The sequence below is a fragment of the Capsicum annuum genome, chromosome 5, assembly GCF_002878395.1.
Source record: "Capsicum annuum cultivar UCD-10X-F1 chromosome 5, UCD10Xv1.1, whole genome shotgun sequence".
Taxonomy (NCBI): domain Eukaryota; kingdom Viridiplantae; phylum Streptophyta; class Magnoliopsida; order Solanales; family Solanaceae; genus Capsicum; species Capsicum annuum.
In genome coordinates, this window is record NC_061115.1 from 15530825 (window position 1) to 15553377 (window position 22553).

The 22553-nt window shown below is 35.6% G+C and overlaps 2 protein-coding genes across 5 annotated transcripts in view; both read right to left on the reverse strand.

Annotated features, from left to right (window-relative positions):
- Positions 1–772: 772 nt before the first annotated feature.
- LOC107863018 (receptor kinase-like protein Xa21) overlaps positions 773–22553 on the reverse strand; it is a 42899-nt gene continuing 21118 nt past the window's right edge. For 3 of the 4 annotated variants that reach the window (XM_016708768.2, XM_016708769.2, XM_016708767.2), the window contains exons 3-5: positions 5324–5369; positions 1519–4509; positions 773–1336 (exon numbers count right to left, since the gene is read on the reverse strand). In XM_016708768.2, the coding sequence (XP_016564254.1) occupies positions 990–1336; positions 1519–4509; positions 5324–5348 (3363 nt within the window). In that variant the 5' untranslated portion in view covers positions 5349–5369 and the 3' untranslated portion in view covers positions 773–989. Of the gene's footprint in view, positions 1337–1518; positions 4824–5323; positions 5370–22553 lie in introns of those variants that run through there. The other variant, XM_016708766.2, reaches the window with a different exon arrangement.
- LOC107865021 (probable leucine-rich repeat receptor-like protein kinase At5g63930) lies at positions 8064–11019 on the reverse strand. Its single transcript, XM_047412080.1, has 6 exons — positions 10730–11019; positions 9938–10383; positions 9614–9886; positions 8905–9450; positions 8424–8495; positions 8064–8290 (listed from the first exon to the last, which is right to left on the reverse strand). The coding sequence occupies exons 1-6, from the start codon at positions 11017–11019 to the stop codon at positions 8064–8066; spliced, it is 1854 nt and encodes a 617-aa protein (XP_047268036.1).

The following is a 22553-nucleotide window of genomic DNA, read 5'->3' on the forward strand; positions in this document are numbered from 1 at the left end:
ACAATTCTAGACTAGTTTGAGCCGGCTATATGAACTCTAACTATCCATATCTCCATATATCTTTGTTAGTCAAGTAATGATTAATTTTGACACAAAATTTGCATACCGAGAACCCAAATAATAAGTAAATCACAAATTTTATCTACCTCAGAAGAATGCTTGACAGAGGATTTTCTTTTATGAGAAACAATGGTCATTGTTATCAATTTGTGATCCCCAAACGTTTTATATCTGGCCTTAGAGCTTTCGATTATCTCTTTCAGGTTTGTAGCCTCATTTTTCACTTGTCTTAATTCTGATTAAGTAGCACTAGGTTTATCTTTCACCTCAGATGCTTCGGGAGCAACTTCCTTTAATGCTAATGCTGAATCGTCTGAGGCCTTTTCTGTCGAATTGTCAGCATACCCATTGTATGAGTGTCTTTTATCTTTCCAGAATCAACGGAAACAGCTCTGTAATTCTCCAAATATATAAAACATTCAGTTTTCGTATGTTCTGCAAACCATGAATTACAATATACCCATTGTCTATCAGTAATATAAAATAACCTTGACATGGATTATAACATGATGTTCATTGAAGATTCTTGATCTTAATTAGGAAATACATTAGAAGTTCCTGTTTATATAACCTGTATGCTCTTTGTTTCAAATGTTAATCAACAAAACTACCTTTTGTAGGTTTTTGGGTAATAAGTTCACATTTTAACTTGTAAAAGTAACAGTTCTTCTATCTAATTAGGTTTGTTAATTTAATAAAGTAAATAAATGAGTTCCCTTTCTAATGCATTTCTAAATTGAAGTAATTTGTGTTGCCAAGTTAACTGGATACTAAAATTACAGGATATATGGAACCACTGGAGCTTGCAAACAGAAAGTAAAATACTGCAGCTGAACTATATTGAAGTAAATGAGGGAAATGCAACTCTCAGAAGTACAAACAATACATGACGGCTTTATTAAGGAAACCATCGAAAGAGATGCTAACTTCTATGTTTCCAGAAATGTGTTCTTGATTTTGTTAAGCCTCTTGACTACATCTTTCATGGTTATTCTTGATTCTGGCATTTCCTTTGTGCAGTCTAGAGCCAATTCTATCATGGAGGCTATGCAGATTTCACTTTTTGAAGTGATTCGTTCTTTTTCAGAAAAAAGATTCACATCCACAACATCCATCATAGTCCCTGAGAATGATTGTTTGATCCATTTCCTCAAGTCAAGATTTCCATTGACTATCTCTTTATCTGTTGGCCTTCTTTTGGTCAAAACCTCCATCAACATGATGCCGTAACTATAAACATCACCACTAGTGGACACTATTCCCTCTGAGCCATATTCTTAGAAAAGAATGTAATGAAAAAAAGTTACTCAATTGAAATATAGCAATAATTTTGTACTAACAGGCGCTTTTATTTGGTTCTAGATTTTGCAAGGGCTAAATTATGATTTGTGAAAACAAAAAAAAAAAAAAAAAAAAGGGTCTTCTATAACTAAGTGAAATCGAAAGAGACTAGTATACCTGGTGCAATGTAACCAAGAGTGCCCAATGTCTCGGTATGTACCACGGACTTGCTTACAGCTAAAATTTTAGAGATGCCAAAATCACCAACATGAGCCACCATATCTTCATCCAAAAGAATGTTGGCTGGCTTTAGGTCGCAATGAACTATCGGAGTGTCATAACCAAGATGTAGATATTCAATTCCCATAGCCGCATCAAGCATTACAGTGACTCTTTGAAGAAGGTTCAAGTGACAATCTTCTTTGTACAACCAATTCTCTAGACTTCCATTGGGCATAAATTGCAAAACAAAGGCCCTTATGTTGGCACCAGAACAAATAGTAATCACTGGAACAAGATTTCTATGCCTAACATTTCTCATCACTTTGCATTCGGTATCAAACCTCTTGCATACTTGTTCATTTTCCATATCCAGAACCTTTATGGCCACCACAGTCCCACCAAATAATGTGCCTTTGTACACAGAGCCAGAGCTTCCCACACCAATTAAATTGGATCCATCAAAATTATTTGTTGCTCGTTGAATCTCATCATAAGAAACTGATTGATGAGTCCTGATCTCCAGTACCTTTTCCACATCTTTGGACTTTCCTTTCTTCCGTCTTTTCATTATCCAAATGGAAACCAACAAGAACATCAAAAAGGATGAAATAATCAGTGGAGTAACAATTTTTAGAATAAGCTTCTTAGACACTGATTGTCGTCCAGAATTAGTGATAGGGCAAGCAGGAACCTCCAATATCATGTCTCTTCCACAAAGACCTTTGTTCCCAAGAAATGATCGCAGAGTGGAATTCGCAAACACACCACCACTTGGTATTTCACCTTCTAAATCATTAAATGAAACATTAATGCTTTTAAGGTCTGTGAGTTTTTCCAAAGACTTTGGAATAGTACCTGACAACGCATTTAAAGATAAATCCAAGAATCCCAAGCTTATCAAGTTGGCAAAGGATGATGGAATTTTACCAACAAATGAATTGTTTGATAGGTCAAGAGACTGCAAGTTTTGGAGTTCCCCCAATCTGCTTGGTACCTCTCCTGTAAAGTGGTTTCCGGAAAGATCTAGTTCTACAATGGCCTTCAGTTCTCCAACATCCGATGGAACTTCTCCCTCTATAGAACTTCGTGGCATGATTAGAAAAAGAAGACTTCTCATTTTCCAAAGGCTCAAGGGAAGTTTTGATGAAAATTTATTAAAACCCGAATAAAACTTTTGTAGCATGCTAAGATTTGCTAAACATTCTGGAATTAATCCAGAGAGCTCATTGTCATCTAGAGACAATTGAACCAAATTAGGTAAGTGGCATAGCGCCCTTGGAATATGTCCCTGCAATTTATTGTTAGTTACATACAAACCTTGGAGTTGTCTAAGCTTACCAATCTCAGGAGGAATATTTCCCGTCAGGTTGTTATTTTGAAAGACTAGGTTTGTAAGACCACTCATGTTGCCAATACTAGTGGGAACGAAGCCATTGATGTGTGCATCTCCTATATGAAAGAATTCAATTGTAGATGAAAGATTTCCAATAGAATTGGGAAGAACACCATTCAACGGATTGGAATTCACATCTAGATATCGAAGCATCCTACAGTCCGCCAATGAATTGAAGAATCTCAGCTCATTCTCTCTTGGTTCATTGGTAAGTTGATTTTCATGTACTATAAGACTTCGCAGCTCACGAAGATTTCCCAAATTAGTAGGAATAGTTCCTGTGAGGAAGTTTTCTTCTAGCCCAAGTATCTCAAGCTTGGAAGCATTTGTTATGAACAATGGAATTGCCCCTTTGATTTTATTGACTCCCAAGAGAAGCTCTTTAAGGTTTGGAAGATGAAGACCTGTAGTGGTTGGAATTCTCCCCGAGAGATTGTTGAAATTGAAGGCAATGATTTCCAAAGAAGATATATTGAAAATAGCCTCTGGAATTTCACCGATAATATTATAATTCTCTTGAAAGCTTAATTGCGTCAAATGTGACAGCTTCCCCAATTCTGGAGGAACTTGCCCCCCTATGCGATTGGTTTGACAATTCAGGTGTTGCAGAGTGGAAATATTGCCCAATGAAGTAGGAATAGTCCCACTAATTGCATTATATCCAATATAGATCTCCTTGAGCTTGGCTAGACAACCAATATTCCTAGGTATTTCTCCAGTTATGTTGTTGAAAGAAATGGATAAAATTTTCAGCTCTGTGAGTTGGCATATGTTTGAAGGAATGTTACCATAAATTTGATTCTTAGCTAAATTTATAAACTGAAGATTTGACACAGTATTCCCATCATCAAGCATGAAAGGACCAGAAAGTCTATTGAATGACAGCGATGCAACAAGTAGCGATGAGATATTAAAGAGTGTTGCAGGAATCGAACCTGTTAATTGATTATCGTACAAGTACAAGTTTGCAAGTTGGCTCAGATTACCAATCACCTTTGGAACGTTTCCATTGATTCTATTCCCAGACAAAGTGAAGTTCAGCAACTTTGTGGCATTTCCAACAGAAGGAGGGATTACACCCGTGAGGGTATTGTTCCTGAGATTCAAGACTCTGAGTTCCTGTGCATACCAGGGCCCTTTCCATATTTCACCACTGAATTCATTGAAAGCCAATGAAATTACTTGAACTTTCCGGTGTTGAAATAGGCTTTCTGGAATACTTCCATTGAGCTGATTGTTTTTAACATCAATCACACGCAAGCGAGGTAAGTGGCCAAGTTCGTAAGGGATGCCACCATGGAAGTTGTTGTTCTGGAGATCAAGCAAACTGAGAAAGGATAAATTGGCCAAAGACGGCATAATTGTGCCTTGAATTTGCAAATTAGGAAGAGTCAAGGACACAACCCTTTGTCCTTTTGAACTGCAAGTGACACCAAACCAAGAGCAAAAAGAAGTATTCCTGGTCCAGTTCTTGGCCAAAAAATTACTAGGACTCGTAACAAGACTTAGGAACGATAGTAGAGCTTCTTCATCTGTCTCATTTGTGGGAGCAACTGACATTGAAAGGGAGTAATATTGACTTAGAAATAGAAGAATTAATAAGAGAATGCATTTTTCCATATGTTTTGAAGGGATTTGGAAACTTGATTTGTCTAGTTGCCTAAGTTACACCATTATATAGCACCAAAATTGGAAAAAATATATACATAAGGATAAAATTGACTTATGAGCATATGCTTTGTTTCCACAACCTTGACTTGACTATTTCTAAGTAAAAGTGGACTAAAGGATTAACATAGAAAAAAGAAAGTAGGAAATTAGCCACAACAAATTAAATTATACTACTAAAGTGAACTGTAATGACATAGAAAGAGAGTAAGTAATTAGCCGGCCACAACAAATTAATAGTATAAAAAAAAAATTGATAATCAACGCAGGTAGGTAACATAAATATTTATTATGCTTGTCATTTCATTGATTAGTCAATTGGTTGGGATGCAAGTCAAAAGAACAAGGAGGAAAATATAAACAATAATAGTATTTATTTAATTCTTAAGAATATTCTTACAATTAAATAAACTTCAATTCTAGATAAATCTATTTAATAACACTAGTTTAAACGCACGTGCCTCACACGTGTTGTCTTTGATTATCTAAAATTAAAATTTGATTATTTCTTTGATTTTTTTCAATAAAATCAAAATCAAATCAATATTATCGATTTTTAAAAATGGAAACATAAAAATATATTTTCTTTCATAATATTAGATCTTTATTTTTTCTTTTAAAAAAGTGACCTTCCTAATCGTTTAAAAATAATTAAATTAAATTTTATTTTCTTAAATACGATAAAGCTTCGAAGCTTACCTGAAATTTTCAGTTCTGGTCTCATTCTTCTGGATCACATCACAACCTAATAATCATAACAATAAAATCTTAAAATACCATAAAGTCCCAATTAACAATTATCTATCAAGAATACATGATATTTATTGTAAACTTCAGTAACATACTAAAATTTTAGAAAACTTACTTCAAATAACAAACAAATTTATATTTATAATCATAAATACTATTAATAATAGTATATTAATATTAATCATACCTCGAGGTTTTAGATATAGATATTGGCTTTGCATTGCACATGCATGTAGTCATGATAAAAATTAACATTATAAGGTTTCTATGGGACAGACTATCAAAAGGAAATCAATATCATGATCCACCTCTGTCACTTTTTTCTTTGGCCGTAGCACACTTAAAAATTCTTGGGTAAATTTATGTTGAAGTACTTGTAAAATTATACAGATGTTTTGTCCCTCGTTCCTAAAAGAATTCATGCAAAAAGTTAATGAAAAAATAAGGTGTGAAGGTAAAACACCAAACCAATAAATCACAAACCAACGTGAACATATTTTTTTTTTGAATATAAAGTTTTATCAACTTCAAATTTTTAAATACTAAACATTATGATTCCTTGTATAATTCAAATAATGTTACCTTCTTACCATATATTTTAGGACTCCTTAAGTATTAATTTTAGGGAAAAAGAAAATCTATCAATATCAATTTACCATATATTTTGCTATTCCCATATATTTTAGGATTCTCTAACTTTTTAATAATTAATTAATAATTGAAGAAAATAGACAATTTTGTCTATTGCGAAGTCTTTTAATGAGGGGTAAAAAGTTCAAACAATATTTCTAAGGCCCTTCACACAATGTAATATAGATATAGATATAGATTAATATGTAACCTAAACTTAATATGACTCCCTATGTTTTAATTTGTTTGTTTGTTTCGACTTGATATGAAGCTTAAGAAACTAATTAAAGAAATTTTTGAACCGTGTAGCCCAAAATCTCTCTGGGCTAGAACCCTTATACAAAAGCATGGTAACAAGAAGAAGAGCTATTGCAATTGTTCCCGAACCTGGTACAATATTATCAGAAGCTGAAACTGTGCAAGAATGCTCTCCATTGAGCCATAAAAATGGTTCTAAAGTAGATGTCTGGAGAGATAGGTGGATCCCTGGCTTCCCCTCCCAGGACACCATTATCCATGGCCCCAGCACAAACCCCCTTAATCCTATCTTGGTTAAAGACATCTGGAAGGGTGGAAGGTGGGACTTCTCCATCCTACCCTTCAATATCCCTCCAAGTATAACCAATACTATCCAAAACTCCTTCATTCAGATCTCTCACCTAAACCAGGACACTCCTATTTAGGCTCTTAGGGGTAATGGCATCTTCACCTGCAAAAGTACCTACCACTACATCCTCAGCAAAAGATACCACCCCCACAATCACTATAGCTCTTTCACCTGGATTTGGCACCTAAACCTCCCTAATAAAATCAGGCTCTTCATGTGGCCCTTTTAGCACAACAACCTTCCCACCAAATTAAATCTCCACAAAAGAGGTATCAACCTCAACACTACCGGTCAATCATGCAACAATACTCAAGAAGATCAACATCACATCTTCTTTGGGTGTGATTTAGCCAAGTCCCTTTGGATCAGCTCATCCAGAGATATAGGGGTAACATTACCCTCCACCTCACATGTTTAACCCCACCAACTGGATCCTTACCTGGGAGAGGGTTAGCAAGCTCAATTTTGACAACAACACTCCTTGGAACACTCTCTTGCCTTACTTTCTCTGGCACCTTCGGAAAATTAGTAATGCTAATTCTTTCCAGGATGCCAAGACCTGACCTTGCTTTAGCATCCCTCATGTTGAGTCTGTTGAATACCACTCTTTAGGGAATGTCAGAACTATCATCCCTAAGATAAATATCCAAATCAGTTGGTTCCCACCTCACTAAACCTCTTTCAAGCTTAATACAGATGGTTCTTGTCTTGGAAATCCTAGAAAGGGGGGAATAGAGGGCACTATTAGAAACAACAAAGGAGATTGGTTCATGGGGTTCAGTAGAAGCTACACCCATGCGACTAATAATCTCATGGAACTAATGGTCCTCAAGGAGGGCCTGGAACTTGCTCTGCATCATAATTTCAAATCCATTGAGGTTTGTGTAGACTCAATGGAAGTTATAAGTATGTTACAAAATGGTAACCTTTCCTATGACTTTATCTTGAATGCCTGCGGTCCTTACTAGAGAGCTTGGAGAGTCCTCCAATCCAGCACATTTTCAGAGGGCAGAATAGAGTAGCGGATAAGGTAGCTAAACAAGGCTTAGAAAAAAAACTTTTTGATAGACTTCATGTGTTTGTAACCCCACCAGCTAGTGTAGGGGTAGTCTTTTGGGAGGATTTTGTAGGGAAAACTTTCTCAAGATTTGCATCTAATGACGCTGCTAACCCAAGCAGTTTTGTTTTTGTGTCTGGCTAGGCTTTACATGTAAAACAATTCCTTCTTTACTTAATGCATCTTGTCTATTTGACAAAAAAAAAATTAATATTTTTATGTCTAACATTTCTCATCACTTCGCATTCGGTATCAAATCTCTTGCACACTTGCTCATTTTCCAAATCTAGAACCTTTATGGCCACCATGATTTCAGTAGATAATGTGCCTTTGTACACAGAGACAGAGCTTCCCACACCAAATAAAATTGATTCATCAAAATTATTTGTTGCTCGTCAAATCTCGTGATAAGAAACTAATTGATGAGTCCTGATCTCTGGTGCCTGTTCCACATCTTTGGACTTCCCTTTTTTTGGTTGTTTCATTATCCAAATTGACACCAACAAGGATATCAAAAAGATTGAAACAATCGCTGGAATAACAATTTTTAGCACAAGCTTATTAGACTTCAACTCTTTACCGGGCAAGGAGAACCTCCAATATGTGCACTCCACATAAACCTCTGTTCCCAAGAAAAGATTACATGGTAAAATTTGCAAACACACCACCACTGGGTATTTCACCTTCTAAATAATTGAATGAAACATTGATACTTGTAAGGTGTGATAATTTTTCAAAAGACTTAGGAATAGTACCTGACAATGCATTTAAGGACGAACCCAAGAATTCCAAGATTATCAAGTTCACAAAGGATAACAGAATTGGGCCTGAAAATGAATGTTTGATAGGTCAAGAAACTCCAGGTTTTGGAGTTCCCCCAATGTGGTTGGTGTCATTCCTGAGAAGTGATTAGCAGAAAGATCCAGATATATCAAAGCTTTCAGTTTGCCAATATCTGATGGTACTTCTCCCTCTACAGAATTTCGTTACACATTTAGAATGAGAAGACCACTCATCTTACAAAGGCTCAAGGGAAGCTTTGATGAGAATTTATTGGAATCCAAATACAGCTTTTGTAGCATACTAAGATTTCCTAAACATTCTGGAATTAATCCAGAGAGCTCATTATAATTTAGAGAAAATTGAACCAAATTAGATTAATGGCATACACCCCTGGAATATGTCCCTACAATTTATTGTTAGCTAGATACAACCCTTGGAGTTCCTTAAGCTTACCAATCTCAGGAGGAATATTTCCCATCAAGTGGTTTTGTTGAAAGACTAGGGCGCTAAGACCACTCATGTTGCCTATACTAGTGGGAATGAATCCACTGATGTGTGCATCTCCTAGATGAATTAGTTCAATAGTAGATGATAGATTCCCAATAGAATTCGGCAAAACACCATTCAACAGATTGGAACCCACATCTAGATACTGTAATATCCTACAGTCCGTCAAAGAATTGAAGAATCGCAATTCACACTCTCTTAGTTCATTGGTAGGTAGATTATCATGTAGGATCAGTATTTGCTGCTCCTGAAGATTACCTAAATTAATAGGAATTGTTCCGGTGAGAAAGTTATTTGCTAGCTCCAGTATCTCAAGCGTGGAAGCATTTGCTATGAACAATGGAATTTCCCCTTCGATCTGATTATTCCCTAAGAGAAGAAACTTAATGTGATGAAGACCTGTAGTGGTTGGAATTCGCCCCGAGAGGTTATTGAAACTGAAAGCAATGGCTTCCAAAGTAGATATATTAAAAATAGCCTTCAGAATCTGACCTATAAGATTATAATTCTATTCAAAGATTAATTCCCTCAAATTTGATAGTTTCCCTAATTCTGGAAGAATTTGCCCCTCTGCGATTGTTTCAACAATCAAGATATTGTAGAGTGGAAATATTGCCCGATGAAGTGGGAATAGTCCCTCTTATTGGATTATTACCAATATAAAACATCTTGAGTTTTGACAAACAACCAATATTTTTGGGTATCTTTCCAGTTATGTTGTTGAAAGGTAAGGACAACACTTTGAGCTCTGTGAGTTGGCATATGTTAGAAGAAATGCATCCAGAAAATTTGTTCTTAGCTAAACTTATAATCTTCAGATTTGACACAATATTTTCTTCATCAAGCATGAGAGGACCAGAGAGGCTATTAAATGACAGACTTATGGTAAGTAGCGATGAGATATTAAACAGTGTTGCAGGAATGGAACCTGATAATTGATTATCAGTTAGAGAAAAATCTGCAATTTAGCTCAAATTACTCATCTCCTTCGGAATGTTGCCATTGATTTTATTCCCAGACAAACTAAAGTTCAGCAACTTTGTGGCATTTCCAACAGCAGGAGGGATTATATTTATCAGGCTATTGTTGCTGAGATTTAAGACTCTGAGTTCCGGTACATACCATGGCCCGTTCCACATTTCACCACTTAGTTCATTGAAAGCCAATGAAATGATTTGAACTCTCTGGTGTTGAAATAGGCTTGTTGGAATACTTCCTTGGAGCTGATTGTTTTGAATATCAATCACTCGCAAGTGAGGCAAGTGGCCAAGCTCGTAAGGGACACTCCCATGGAAGCTGTTGTTCTCGAGATTGAGCACTCTGAGAAAGGACAAATTGGCCAAAGATAGCGAAATTGTGCCACGAAGTTGCAAATCAGGAAGAACAAAGGCTACAACCCTTTGCCTTTTTGAATTGCAAGTGACCCTAGACCAAGAGATAAAAGAACTATTCTTGGTTCAATTAGTGGCCAAAAAATGACTAGGACTTGTAATTAGATTATGGAAAGCTAGTAGAGCTTCTGTTGGAGAGAAAAACAGATCTATAACAAAGAAAAGAAAGAGCAGAAACCTTTGTTAAGTTTCATTGAGCACTGCCACATTTACACATAAAATCATAACTGAAAAATCTCAATAAAAGGAGTAAAATAAGTTATCATTATCTCTAGAAATTATGGCCTAAAGATCATCAAATGTAATAAATTCGATTCTGCAAGATCGCAATTTTATTTATCTAAATTTAAATCCTACTTTACAGCTTTATTTTGAATTACAGCAATGAGGCACTAATTTTAACACTCCTCTTTGACTCAAGAGTAGTAACACCAAGTCTTCCTCTGAGAAACTCTTTTCTTGATCTAGGTAGAGACTTGGTTAAAATGTCAGCATTCTGGAAATCAGTTCTGCAGTGCACCACATTTATGTCTCCATTTCTTTTCACCTCCCTCAAGGTATAAAGCTTGAGCTTGAAATGTTTTGTCTTTCCATAAGAAACGGAATTATTTGTAATTGAAATTGCAGCTTTATTATCCACAAGGATTTCGATACTCTTCTTTTGTTCCATGTACAAATCTGCCAGCAACTTTAGAATCTAAAGGGCTTAATTCACAACTAAAGTAGCTGCAATGTATTCTGCTTCAACTGTAGATTGAGCCACAAGATCTTGCTTTTTTTTAACACCAAGAGAATATTCCAGAACCAAAACTAAAACTGTAACATGAGGTGTATAAGAAAAACAAAGATAGCCAAATATTTTTAGATTTGTTAGCAGAGTTTTGTAACCAAACCAAGCCACAAACGGTGTCTTATTTTGCAAAGCCTTAGTTGGCAATCTATTTAGCAGAAATACTGCGGTATTGGCATCTTCAACCCAAAATTTCTTTGGCAGCCCTTTCTCATGGAGCAAACATCTTGTCATCTCCATTAGCGTCCTATTTTTTCTTTCCATTACTCCGTTTAGTTAAGGAGTATAGGGTGCCATTAGCTGATGCTCGATTCTTGCTTTATTACAAAAGTTGTTAAACTTTCAGTTCCATTATCTGTTCTTATCACCTGAATTCTGCAATCACTCTGATTTTTCACAAAAGAAACCAGTGACCTTAGATTTAAAATTCAAAATATAAATCCAACAATATCTGGAACAATCATCGATAAAGGTAATATAGTACTTACTACCCTTTAAAGATGGTGTTTTCTAGGTCATGGTGTTTTCTAGGTCCTCCTACATCTGTGTGAACAAGTTACAGCTTATTCTTTGCCCTCCATTATGAATTTTGAAAAGGAAGCCTTGTTTGCTTCCCATACCGACAAGCTTCACAAGAAGGCAGATTTTTCTTAAGGCTCGGGTTACCTTTTACTAGTTGATTTTATGTCATGAAGAGTATGACATCATCATGATGATAATGTCTGTCTTTTATGCCATAACTCAGAATCATTTTCCAACTGAACAACTATTGCTTGCACCTTGTCCAATAGATTCAAGGAAAAACTCCTTCCTCTTATCTTGACCTTAAACAACCATCTTTTGAAAGGATAACATCCAACCCCTTCACAAACTTCTAAATCTTTTAAGACTTGGTGGCGATGCAGACATAAAAATATCTAACAAGGCAGGGAAACATTCCTCATACATCACAATAGTCATGGAACCCCGCTCCAAGTAACCAAACTTATCTCTCATCCGATCATTAAAACTGTACGACACAAACCAATCGAAAAAGGCCGCAACAAACTGATCTCAAGTCATCTCTGGAGAACCAAGAGGTGTGCAGAGATAGATGTTTGTCATGACCGAAACTAGTGCCTGGCCGTGATGGACATCCCGAACCATGAAGGCCAGGATGCCCTATTCTATTTGGTAATCTTGACAACATTCATATAATAAAAGAAGATGTGGAAATATAAATTAATATGGAAACATGGTCATATTCTAGATTAAGTTCAACAATGAAGAATGAAATCCAAAACCAACTAACAACATCTGAAAACCGTCTATGAAATCACTACTACATGATCAAATAACAACTGTCTGAAAACTGGGATAAGTCCCCCAGTAGACCAAAACTATAATAGTGATAAATAACTGAAAGAAAGTAGGCCTGCTTAAATATATAAGGCTCATCAACTGGACTTTGCACTTCTAAAGAAATTTACGGCTTATCAGGACCCCTAGATTGTGCCTTAGAACCTGAAAAGTAAGGGGGTTAATACAGATGTACTGGTACGCAGAGCAATCTAAAATAATGCTTTTATATAAATAAAATAGTTGAGATCTAAGTCATAAAACATCATGATATAAATTCAAAACACATGGGCATTTTTTATAATTATAAAACCTTTCTGTCAATGCAGTTTCTGATCTTTGTATTACTTCTGAGTTAGGTGGCACTCCCCTACAAGTCTGATATTCCACGAGCTATATGGAATCCGTCATTGACTCAGCGAGGAAGTCCCCAACCCAAGTGTTCCACAAGGGTTGGAGTGTCTGAGTCTAATACACCATAGGGAACTAGGCCAGCGTATAATAATATACGTTGATCGACAAATAATGGTTTTGGACAGTGAGTTGTTTGAACTCGTGCCTTCTTCGGAGAACCACCTAACATCTCTTTATGCCCATTTTTAGCCTTTTCTAAACATGTATTATTCTGAACTTTTAAATCATGGAAGTCTGATAAAGTCTATTTTCTATATTAGCCTGTGTCTATTATGGCATTTTCTGATTTGGTATCGTCATACCAAGACTTGCAAGTCATGTTTTCTGAGCCATATAGTGTCAAGCATGATTTTTCATTAAAACACAGTTCAGACCACTCAAGCATGCATATAGTGTAAGAGATTTCATATTCCAAAAACACAAGCCAATACTATACAAAAATTCTCATCCTTTCAATTAACATGGGGTGGTCATGTAATCTTTAACAAACCATGCAACTCTTCTCATTATTTATTTATATTCAACATTTGTCAATATAAACATCCCTCTTTTTTGAAATTAAAACCATAATCCAAATCATAACATTAATCAAGACATCTCATATCATGCTTTTCAAGATGCATTCAAAATAGTCCACATCATATAAGTAAAGGAAAATCATAACAAAAGAGGGATTTTACATAAGTCATGCTCTCAATTCAATCATCAACCTTAAAACACATACTTACATATATATAGTTTTGAATCAATTTTTGGGGAAGGCCTAAAGACCAAAACAATATCATTAAGGCTAAAACATGAATGTATTCATAAATCCGAAACCCTTTTCTTAAAATCATGATTTCTATGCCCATAAGATTTTAGGAAAACCCCGCGTACCTTAGATTATAAGATTCAAAAGATGGAACTCAGATCTTGATCCTTTTCTTGAAATCTTGAACTTAAGGTTTTGATTCTTGACCTTGAGGGAAGGGATTAGGGTTTGGATTTTTGAGAGAAAATTTTGAGAATGGGGGCAAATAATGCACCATTTAAGGCCTTTGATCATGTTTTAATGATCTAGGTTGAGGTGGGAAAAGACCCCACTTCACCTTCATAATTTAAAACAAAAATTCGTGACCCACATTACTATTTGAAGGGACACCGTGATGTGGTGTAATCGCGGTGGCTTACAGCCTCCTATAAAAAATGTGATAATTTTTGTCTCGGTTATGGATTTTGGTAAAATTGGTATCTTTGGAAAGATAACTCAATTATCTACAATTTGGTAGGTCTTAAGCTGAAAAATTCTACAAACATCAAAGGTTATACACTTTCAAAGTTGGCCTTGTAGGATCGGACATCCAATTTGTTTTTTGGATGAATGAAGGCTTCTTAGCTCAACTTACCTTAGGCCATTTCTATGAACATTTTCACCTCATAATCACTTAATACACTTGGAGAAATATCATGACACGTGGATTTAAATACAAACCATGGAATTAGAGATTACACACATAAGAACAATAGTTTGATTTCTAGCTCAAAAAAATGTGGGGTGTTACATTATCTCCCCCTTAGGATCATTCATCCCCGAATGATGGGTAGGGACCTTTTGAGGCTCTAAGAGTCTAAAATAAAGAACGTAGTCTCACATTGAACATTTTTCCTCAGCAAAATATGCAAAGGCATCAAATAGGCTTCGTGATAACCCCTAGCGAAATGTGTAAGCACAAAATATAAGATAATTAAACTTTATACAAGATGATTTTGCGCATGAGATCTGTGAATCATAATCATCACAACATAAGGCATGAGTAAATTTGATGATAACAAGACCGACTTACATCTGTACAAATCAAAAAAATAAGGCTTTCACAGGACATAGGATTTAGAAGCATTCTCTATCTTACAAAGTGCAACGAATAGACTTAAACTTAGAGACACTAATCGTCTGCACCCCAAATAATAAATAGCACACTTCACACTCACCAACTTACAATTCTCCAATCACATATCTAGTCATAAGAATTTGAGTCCCACTACTTAGTACTGCTATGTTGAAGCCTAACTCGGAGTTACAAGGTGTTAACTTAAACCATAGGACCCTGTACTTTACATCCTATTAAGAATATTGCTTCACCTTATCACTATTGTCAAACGCTCTAGGGTTTTAATTCAAGGAATACTTATCACGTAGTACATGGTTTGAGTTTTATCAATCACAATAGTCAAGCCTATCATTATTACACCCACTTCACGGATTTTTCCCCCATTAAGACCAGCAAATTCAATCACATTCACAACAAGTTTTGCTATATATCTCATTACCAACTATTTATCATAATAAAAGTCCATCCCCTTCTTAGCTATTTCACACAAGAAACTTTTATCTCCTTCCTTTCCTTTTCATCTACAATCTTAGCTCAAGAAATCACATAAAATTTTTCACCTTTAAGAACATCTATGCTCCTACTTACCACATTACTACGCTTCCACATCCACCATCTCACTAACATATGGAGGGTCATTAAAGAACCCGAGCATAAACATCATAAATGGAAGTAATACTTATCAATCTATATTTTATGCTTATTGCACTTCCCACGGAGGGATATGAGGTAAAGATACGATAGAATAGACACAAAGTACTATATATATCAATTGTTTGGATCATAAGTGAAGAGTCGTTCGGCACGAATACAACACAACATGGTTTCCTTAGGACAAACCAACATGAGAATCATGGATGCACATATCCTGAGCAATATGGCATAAATCCTAAATTTTTATGTCCTTAGCAACTAAGATAAAGATTTCACTTAAAGTGGTTGCTCCTTATTCAAAGAAGTGAAATTCTCCATAAGTTAGCATAAACTTTATCACATTGGCTAGTTTCGGCATAAAAATGATTCCGCTACATATAGGAACATATTTTCTTAGGACCAAGAATGCTGAGGGACATAGATTTTCATGGATCATAAGCAACATACCACATGGTGTAATACCTCGAAAAATGCAAATCAATACTTGTACCATGATTTAAGCTTATGCATAGTACATCATGGTTTATTGGTGTTTTCATGATAAAGGTTGATGCGAATTAAGGTCTCAAATACATACATTCTTTACCAATTTAATTCTTGAGAAGGATATTGTTATAGTCATATTTAAATAAGAATATCTCTCATTATACTATGAATTTTTAAGCTCATGACCCACCAATAGATAGATATTTGAATTATCTTTCCAACAATACCAATTTTACTAAAATCCGACACCCGAGCAAGAAGTTATAGCTTTGCAAAGTGGAGTGCGTCGCCTAACAAATCTCCTAAGGCTACTGAAATGGGTATGCTATAAGTTGTGCGACGCACAACCCAACTTATGCCTTAAAGTGTGCAACGTACACCCTAATTTATGCGATAAAGTGTGCGCCGCACAACCCAGATTACATGAAAAGGTGTGTGCCGCATATCTTATGGCCCAAGGGAGTTAAACACTCCGTTTTGGGGGCAAAATGGTCCTTTTCCACCCTTATATAAACTCCCAAACACGGGATTTAACCCATTTTGAAGAAAAATATACTCCTTTTTTAAAAATCCTCTCAAGAACACATTAGGGTTTTCAATTAGGGATTCAAGTTCAAGCAATTTCCACCGCTAATCTTCAAGGATCTTCCGCCTAAGGTATGCATAGTATTCATCCATGTATTCCTTTCATCCATGGAGCTCAAGAATCAAGTTTTAAATCATGCATTGTGATTATTTTGTTATGGTATGATTATGTTCATGTTGATGGTTGTTGTATGGTTTTAATTTGTGGTATGATTATGTTCATGTTGATGGTTGTTGTGGATCTTTATGTAAAATCATGAAACTACGTTAACATATAAGTTGAAATCCATGAATTTGGTGGTTTATGCTTTGTAAAAATTTATGATTTCACCTATACCTAAGTTATGCATAGAAGGTGTTTGATAAAATGCCTAAGGGACTAGAAATCATGCATTATAGCTAAATTATGGCCTAATTGACAAATACATGTTTTAACCTTGTGAACACAATAACTTCTATGATATTGTGATGTGTTATTATTGTTGATGGGATGCTTATAAAACTAGACTGATGAACTTATGACATGTTGATATATGCATTCCAATTTATGTACAAGACTATGAGAATCATATGTAGTATGAAATCCCAACTTATGGCATTATGAATTGTGGACTATAATCCTATGATCAAGAAGTGTCATGTTGTGTCAGTTTCCTTCTATTGAGTCCTGGGGGTACTTGTACCCAAAAAATATAGCCGTGTGCCTAGAGCTAGTGTTATATTTTCACGATATCCTCAGTCAAGCCATGATCCATAGAATTCAGTCGTCATGTGACTCAGGAATGTTTAGTAATCTCAGTACTATTCTGTCAATCAATGGATCTCAGTTAACTTAGTCCAATCAGTTTAGTTAATCATGTTCAGTGTCCATTCAGATAGGAGTAGTAATCAGCACCGATTGAACCCAATGATGGAAACACGCACTGTCAGATGAGGGTGTGATTCTTAGTAGTCATTCTTGCATTCCAGAACTATGTAGCCAGCATAGGTTGAGACATCAACACTTTCAGATTGAGGGTTGATGAGGTGGACCAACACTGTCAGCATGAGGGTTCCACCATTCTCTTATATGGGGACATTATTAAATAAGGGTCTCTCACAGCTTGTCCTTACCATAATTTTAGTATCAGTATCAGTCTCAGTAAAAGAACTCAGATAGTTTTTCAGATTTCAGGACTATCAGATACAGTTAACTCAGATATAGTATAGAACTCAGCTAGTTTCATCAGATTTAGGACTGTCAAATACAGTCACTCATGTTATCAGTATTCAGATTCAGTACTATCAGATACAGTCGATCAGATCAGTTCTTTATAATCAGAACAATAAAAAACAATCATTCAGATATCCATATCAGTAAACTCAGTTGTTAGCTTATCAATAATACAGTTATTCTGTATTCTAGTACTAGAAACTCAAATTTCAATAAATCCATGTTATCAGTAGAATCAGTAGTCAGAACTCAGTACTCAGTCCAATTACAATATCGGTTGCAGTTACGTATTTATGCATGTATTCTTACATTCATCTTATTCAGTCAGTTAGCATTGTTCATGCATATGAACCCCATGCATTCAGCCTACCTCACTTGCATACTAGTACATTCAATCGTACTGACACATTCATGGTATTTTATTCTATACCATAGGTTCAGAAGCATGAGTTCTAGAGCAGCAGTAGCTTTCCAGTGCTCAGCAGCAAACTAGCAGTGAGTCCTCATCCTTTGAGGACATGATTACTATTTTACTATTTTAGTTTTTAGTTCAGTATCAGTAGATGGAGTTAGTTGGGGACATGTCCTATCAACTCCTTATTTAGACAATTTAGAGGCTTTCAGACGATAGCGTGTTTTCAGACATTATTTTAGTTTTAGTTTTTGGTATTGTGATACCATATTATTTAGATGTTGACTTATCAATTTTAAAGATTTGAACCTTATAGCCATTTAGCCATTATTTTCTGCATTTATATGACATATTATGAAGTGTTCAAGTACAGATATCAATTATGGGTTAGCTAGTGGTCCTTCGGAATTATTAGCACCGTGTAGCATTTTGGATACTCAGATTTGGGGTGTTACAAACTTGGTATCAGAGTCTAAGGTTTAACAGTGTCCTAGAAAGTCTGAAAGCCACATCTAGTAGAGTCATGTACATGGGTGTGTTGTGCACCACACTTATGTGCATGAGGCTATGAGATGTTTTAGGAATATATTTCCTTATTTCATGTCTCAGATCATGCTATAGAAAAGTTTTCTAAGAAAACTCATGTAGATTCTCATCATGCTCCACGCATGTCAACTCCACCTTACTTTCAAGGTAATAGGAATAGTGAAGCTCAAAGTCCTAGAGATAGAGCTTTCTCAACCAGTCCCAACAGATAATTTTGGGATTGGCCATAGGCTCAAAAATACCCCATCAGTCCTGTTATGTTCCAAGTCATATAGATTTTATTCATGACCATGAGAACTCATTCACGAACCCAATTTTAGATATGCCATCAGATCCTTTCTCAGAATCCTATGACAGCATAGACCTAAAATTTTATGCATGAACCTAGGAGTTAACAGTGGTAGAGTTGGGATAGTATTATCCAGTTTGATCGGATAATGTATTCATGGGGATAATTGTACTAGAGTAAATCAGTAGTCTTGAACTGTGTAAGCTAGAATTTAAGTTTATTAATTTGAATTAAGTAAGAAGGTGTGGATATAATATTAGTTGTATATGAAGCATTAGAAACCGATAATGTGGTTAGTAAGGAAAGCATGTATTGAACAGAATATTAGTATATGATTATGATTACAGTTCAGTTTAGAGTTTAGTAAAGTATTTACAGACTTAAGAGGATGGGTTAAAGCTAAGGGGGAGATGATAGATCAAGTGGCCAAGTCAGACTCTCAGATTCTAGTAGTAGTCCTAGTATGTATAGAAAAGTAGTAAGGGAAGACAATTCCCGACCCATCCTTATCACAGTACAAAGTTTTGTACTTTAGTCAGCATGATTCCTATGCATGCCTCACGTCTCAGTTCCATGAACACACCTTATATTCGCACGTTTTCCATAGAATCAAGTGTCTTTTTAGTTCCCAGTATAAGGAGTTCAGTTCCAGCTCCCTCAGTGTTACAGCTCATGTCTCACGAATTCAGAAGCTCCAAAACTCAGGTCATGCAGCTCATGACTCATGTACACATATCCCGCTTTATAGTATACTCCACTTCCAGAACTCATGCTATGCCTCTACTGATCAGATAATTTTAGACTATTTTATGTATATCCTCGGTTCAGACCTTTTTGGTAAATCCATGCTATTTTTATTCTATTTCTCAGGTTTTAGTCATATGTCAAGTTCAGTTAATTTCCATCCATGCTTCAGGTCCTTCTGATTTAACCCTTCAGTGAGCTCTCCTTCTGAGACAGTGTTGTGATGAGCATTTACTTAGATGGGAGAGAATAGATATTTCATAATAAGAGAAGATTTGTATGCTTATTTTACATAAAGGTGTAGTTAGGAAGATAGGATTGAACGTCATATTAGTGTGCAAGTAAATGGCTAGCAAGAGATAGTATTTAGCAGTTGGTAAAGAGCAGAGTGTGAGTGTACATTCAGATCCTTGACTTATGTTAGTTCCCACCTTGTATCCATCAAAACTCGGTTAGCATCTCAAGTATAATTTCAGTATTCAGTACTGAATAATCAATATTCAGTCCCCGAGTTCAATATTTTTAGTATCTGTCTAAATCGTTGTAATCAACATTTAGTTATCAGAACCAAGAATTTAGTTCCAGTATCTGTTCTAGTTATAGTTTAAGTTATAATGTCAGCTTCAATCCAGTAACCAGATCAGAAACTCAGTTCAGTTTTAGACTTGCTTGACCATAGCGTACAATTATTAGTTACTCAATCAATTGTATTTCAGTACTTCAGTTCACAGAATACTTCAGAACCATGTCGTACGCTTGGTCTCGCATTCACAAATAATACATACTTCATGAATCCATGCTCAGTTACCTTATGCTACTCAGTTAGTCCTTACCTCCTATGTGTAATACTCCATAGTCTCAGTCCATCTATTCAGGCTAAGCACAGTTCTATCTTACAGATCCATCATTCAGCTACCAGTTATTTATTTAATCAGATAAGTTAGGAAATTTATGAACTCATGCTTATCACTCCCGTGAATCCTTTCAGTAGTCTCAGTTGCAGTGCATGGCACTTTATCTTAAGTTATGTTCGTAGAACTTGACTTTTCTTATCGAATTTCTACTAAGTAATGGTTTTCTATTCAGCTATCTTATTAAGATCACATCAAGATTTCCTTATGCCCTAAAGCCACTAGAAAACTACAGAAAGAGTGTTAAAGAAAGGCTCCAGTTGACTTTAAGCCTTCAGTATGAGTTTGTCTGTCAACCCAGTAATTTTGTTTAGCAGTCAGACGAACAAATTAGTGTGTTTTAGACTCCTGTCCCTTCCATCTAGACATACTATCTGAAGTCTCACGAATGTAACCATTCTAAGAGGAACCAATTAGATAGATGCAAGATCAGCCTAGTTCATGTACCATGCCTCAATTTCAGATCCCAAATATTCAGTCACGACTCCGTTCATAGGTACCTTATACACCGCCTCAGTTTTCCCTCGGTATCTCAGCCAAGTCTGTATTCTTCAAGGGACATAGAATCCCAAGGGGGAGATACACTTTAAACCCCTAAACTATCATGACATAAATATTCCATTCTCTCTTACTTAACCAATCCAGTTAGGAATAAGGAGTACTCATAAGTTGATGCTCAAATTCTAATCTCAGTTGTAAGCCATATATTCAAGAGGCTCAGTTCAATTCATGATATTCAGTTCATGTATCAAGTTTAAGTATCCGTCATGTTCTCATATTCCCGTTCATGCATACTCTGAGAATGATCATGGGTTTGCCAATATGTTTTAATTTAAGTAACAGTTTTCCTTAAGCTTACTCAGTTTCCTACTTAGATTCCATTACAAACTTGGTATCAATTACTATTGCATATTCTATCATGCATTCATGAATTAGTTCAGTTATGCACTCATCATCAGATATGTATGTTCAGTATGAAATCTTAGCATGTCAATAACATAAGTCATGTAATCATGTTTCAGTTGTGTATGTCAATATATACTTTAGTTTATCATTTCTCCCATTTAGTCAGTTCCATTCGAGGATGAATGTTCTAAAGAAGGAGATATTATAATACCCCAAAAATGTAAATCAATACTTGTGCCATGTTTCAAGCTTATGCATAGCACATCATGGTTCCTTGGTGGTTTCATTATCAAGGTTAATGTGAATTAAGGTCTCAAATACGTCCTAGCTAATAGGTGAATCAAAACATTCTTAACCAATCGAATTTTTGAGAAGGATATTATTATAGTCATCTTCAAGAGAGCATATCTCTCATTTTACTATGAATTTTTGATCTCATGCCCCACCAACAGATAGATAATTGAATTATCTTTCCAATAATATAAATTTTACCAAAATTTGATATCCAAGCAAGAAGTTATGGTTTTACAAAGTGGAGTGTGTCTCCTAACAAATCGCCTAAGGCTACTAGAATAGGTATTCTATAAGGTGTGCGATGCACAAACTAACTTATGCCTTAAAGTGTGCGACACAACCTAATTTATGCAATAAAGTGTGCACTGCACAACCCAAATTACTCGATAAGGTGTGCACTGCATATCTTATAGCCCAAGGGACTTAAACACTCCATTTTTAGGAGAAAATGGTCCTTTTCCACCCTTATATAAGTTCCCAAACACGAGATTTAACCAATTTTGAAGCAAAATATACTCCTTTTTTCAAAATCCTCTCAAGAACACATTAGGGTTTTCAATTAGGGATTCAAGTTCACGTAATTTCCACCGCCTAATCTTCAAAGATTTTTCATCTAAGGTATGCATAGTATTCATCCATGGATTCCCTTCATCCATGGAGCTCAATAATCAAGTTTTAAATCATGTATTGTGATTATTTTATTGTGGTATGATTATGCTCATGTTGATGGTTGTTGTATGGTTTCAAGTTG

Excerpts from the sequence above, each read along its gene's own strand:
- LOC107865021 (XM_047412080.1), bottom strand. The coding sequence starts at position 11,019 with ATGGAACAAAAGAAGAGTATCGAAATCCTTGTGGATAATAAAGCTGCA. Across the intron at positions 9,451-9,613 it reads ACTCAAGATGTTTTATATTG|GTCAGATTCTGAAGGCTATT; the intron begins GTAATAATCCAA and ends ATAATCTTATAG. Across the intron at positions 8,291-8,423 it reads GTCCTTAAATGCATTGTCAG|AGGTTTATGTGGAGTGCACA; the intron begins GTACTATTCCTA and ends TCTTGGGAACAG.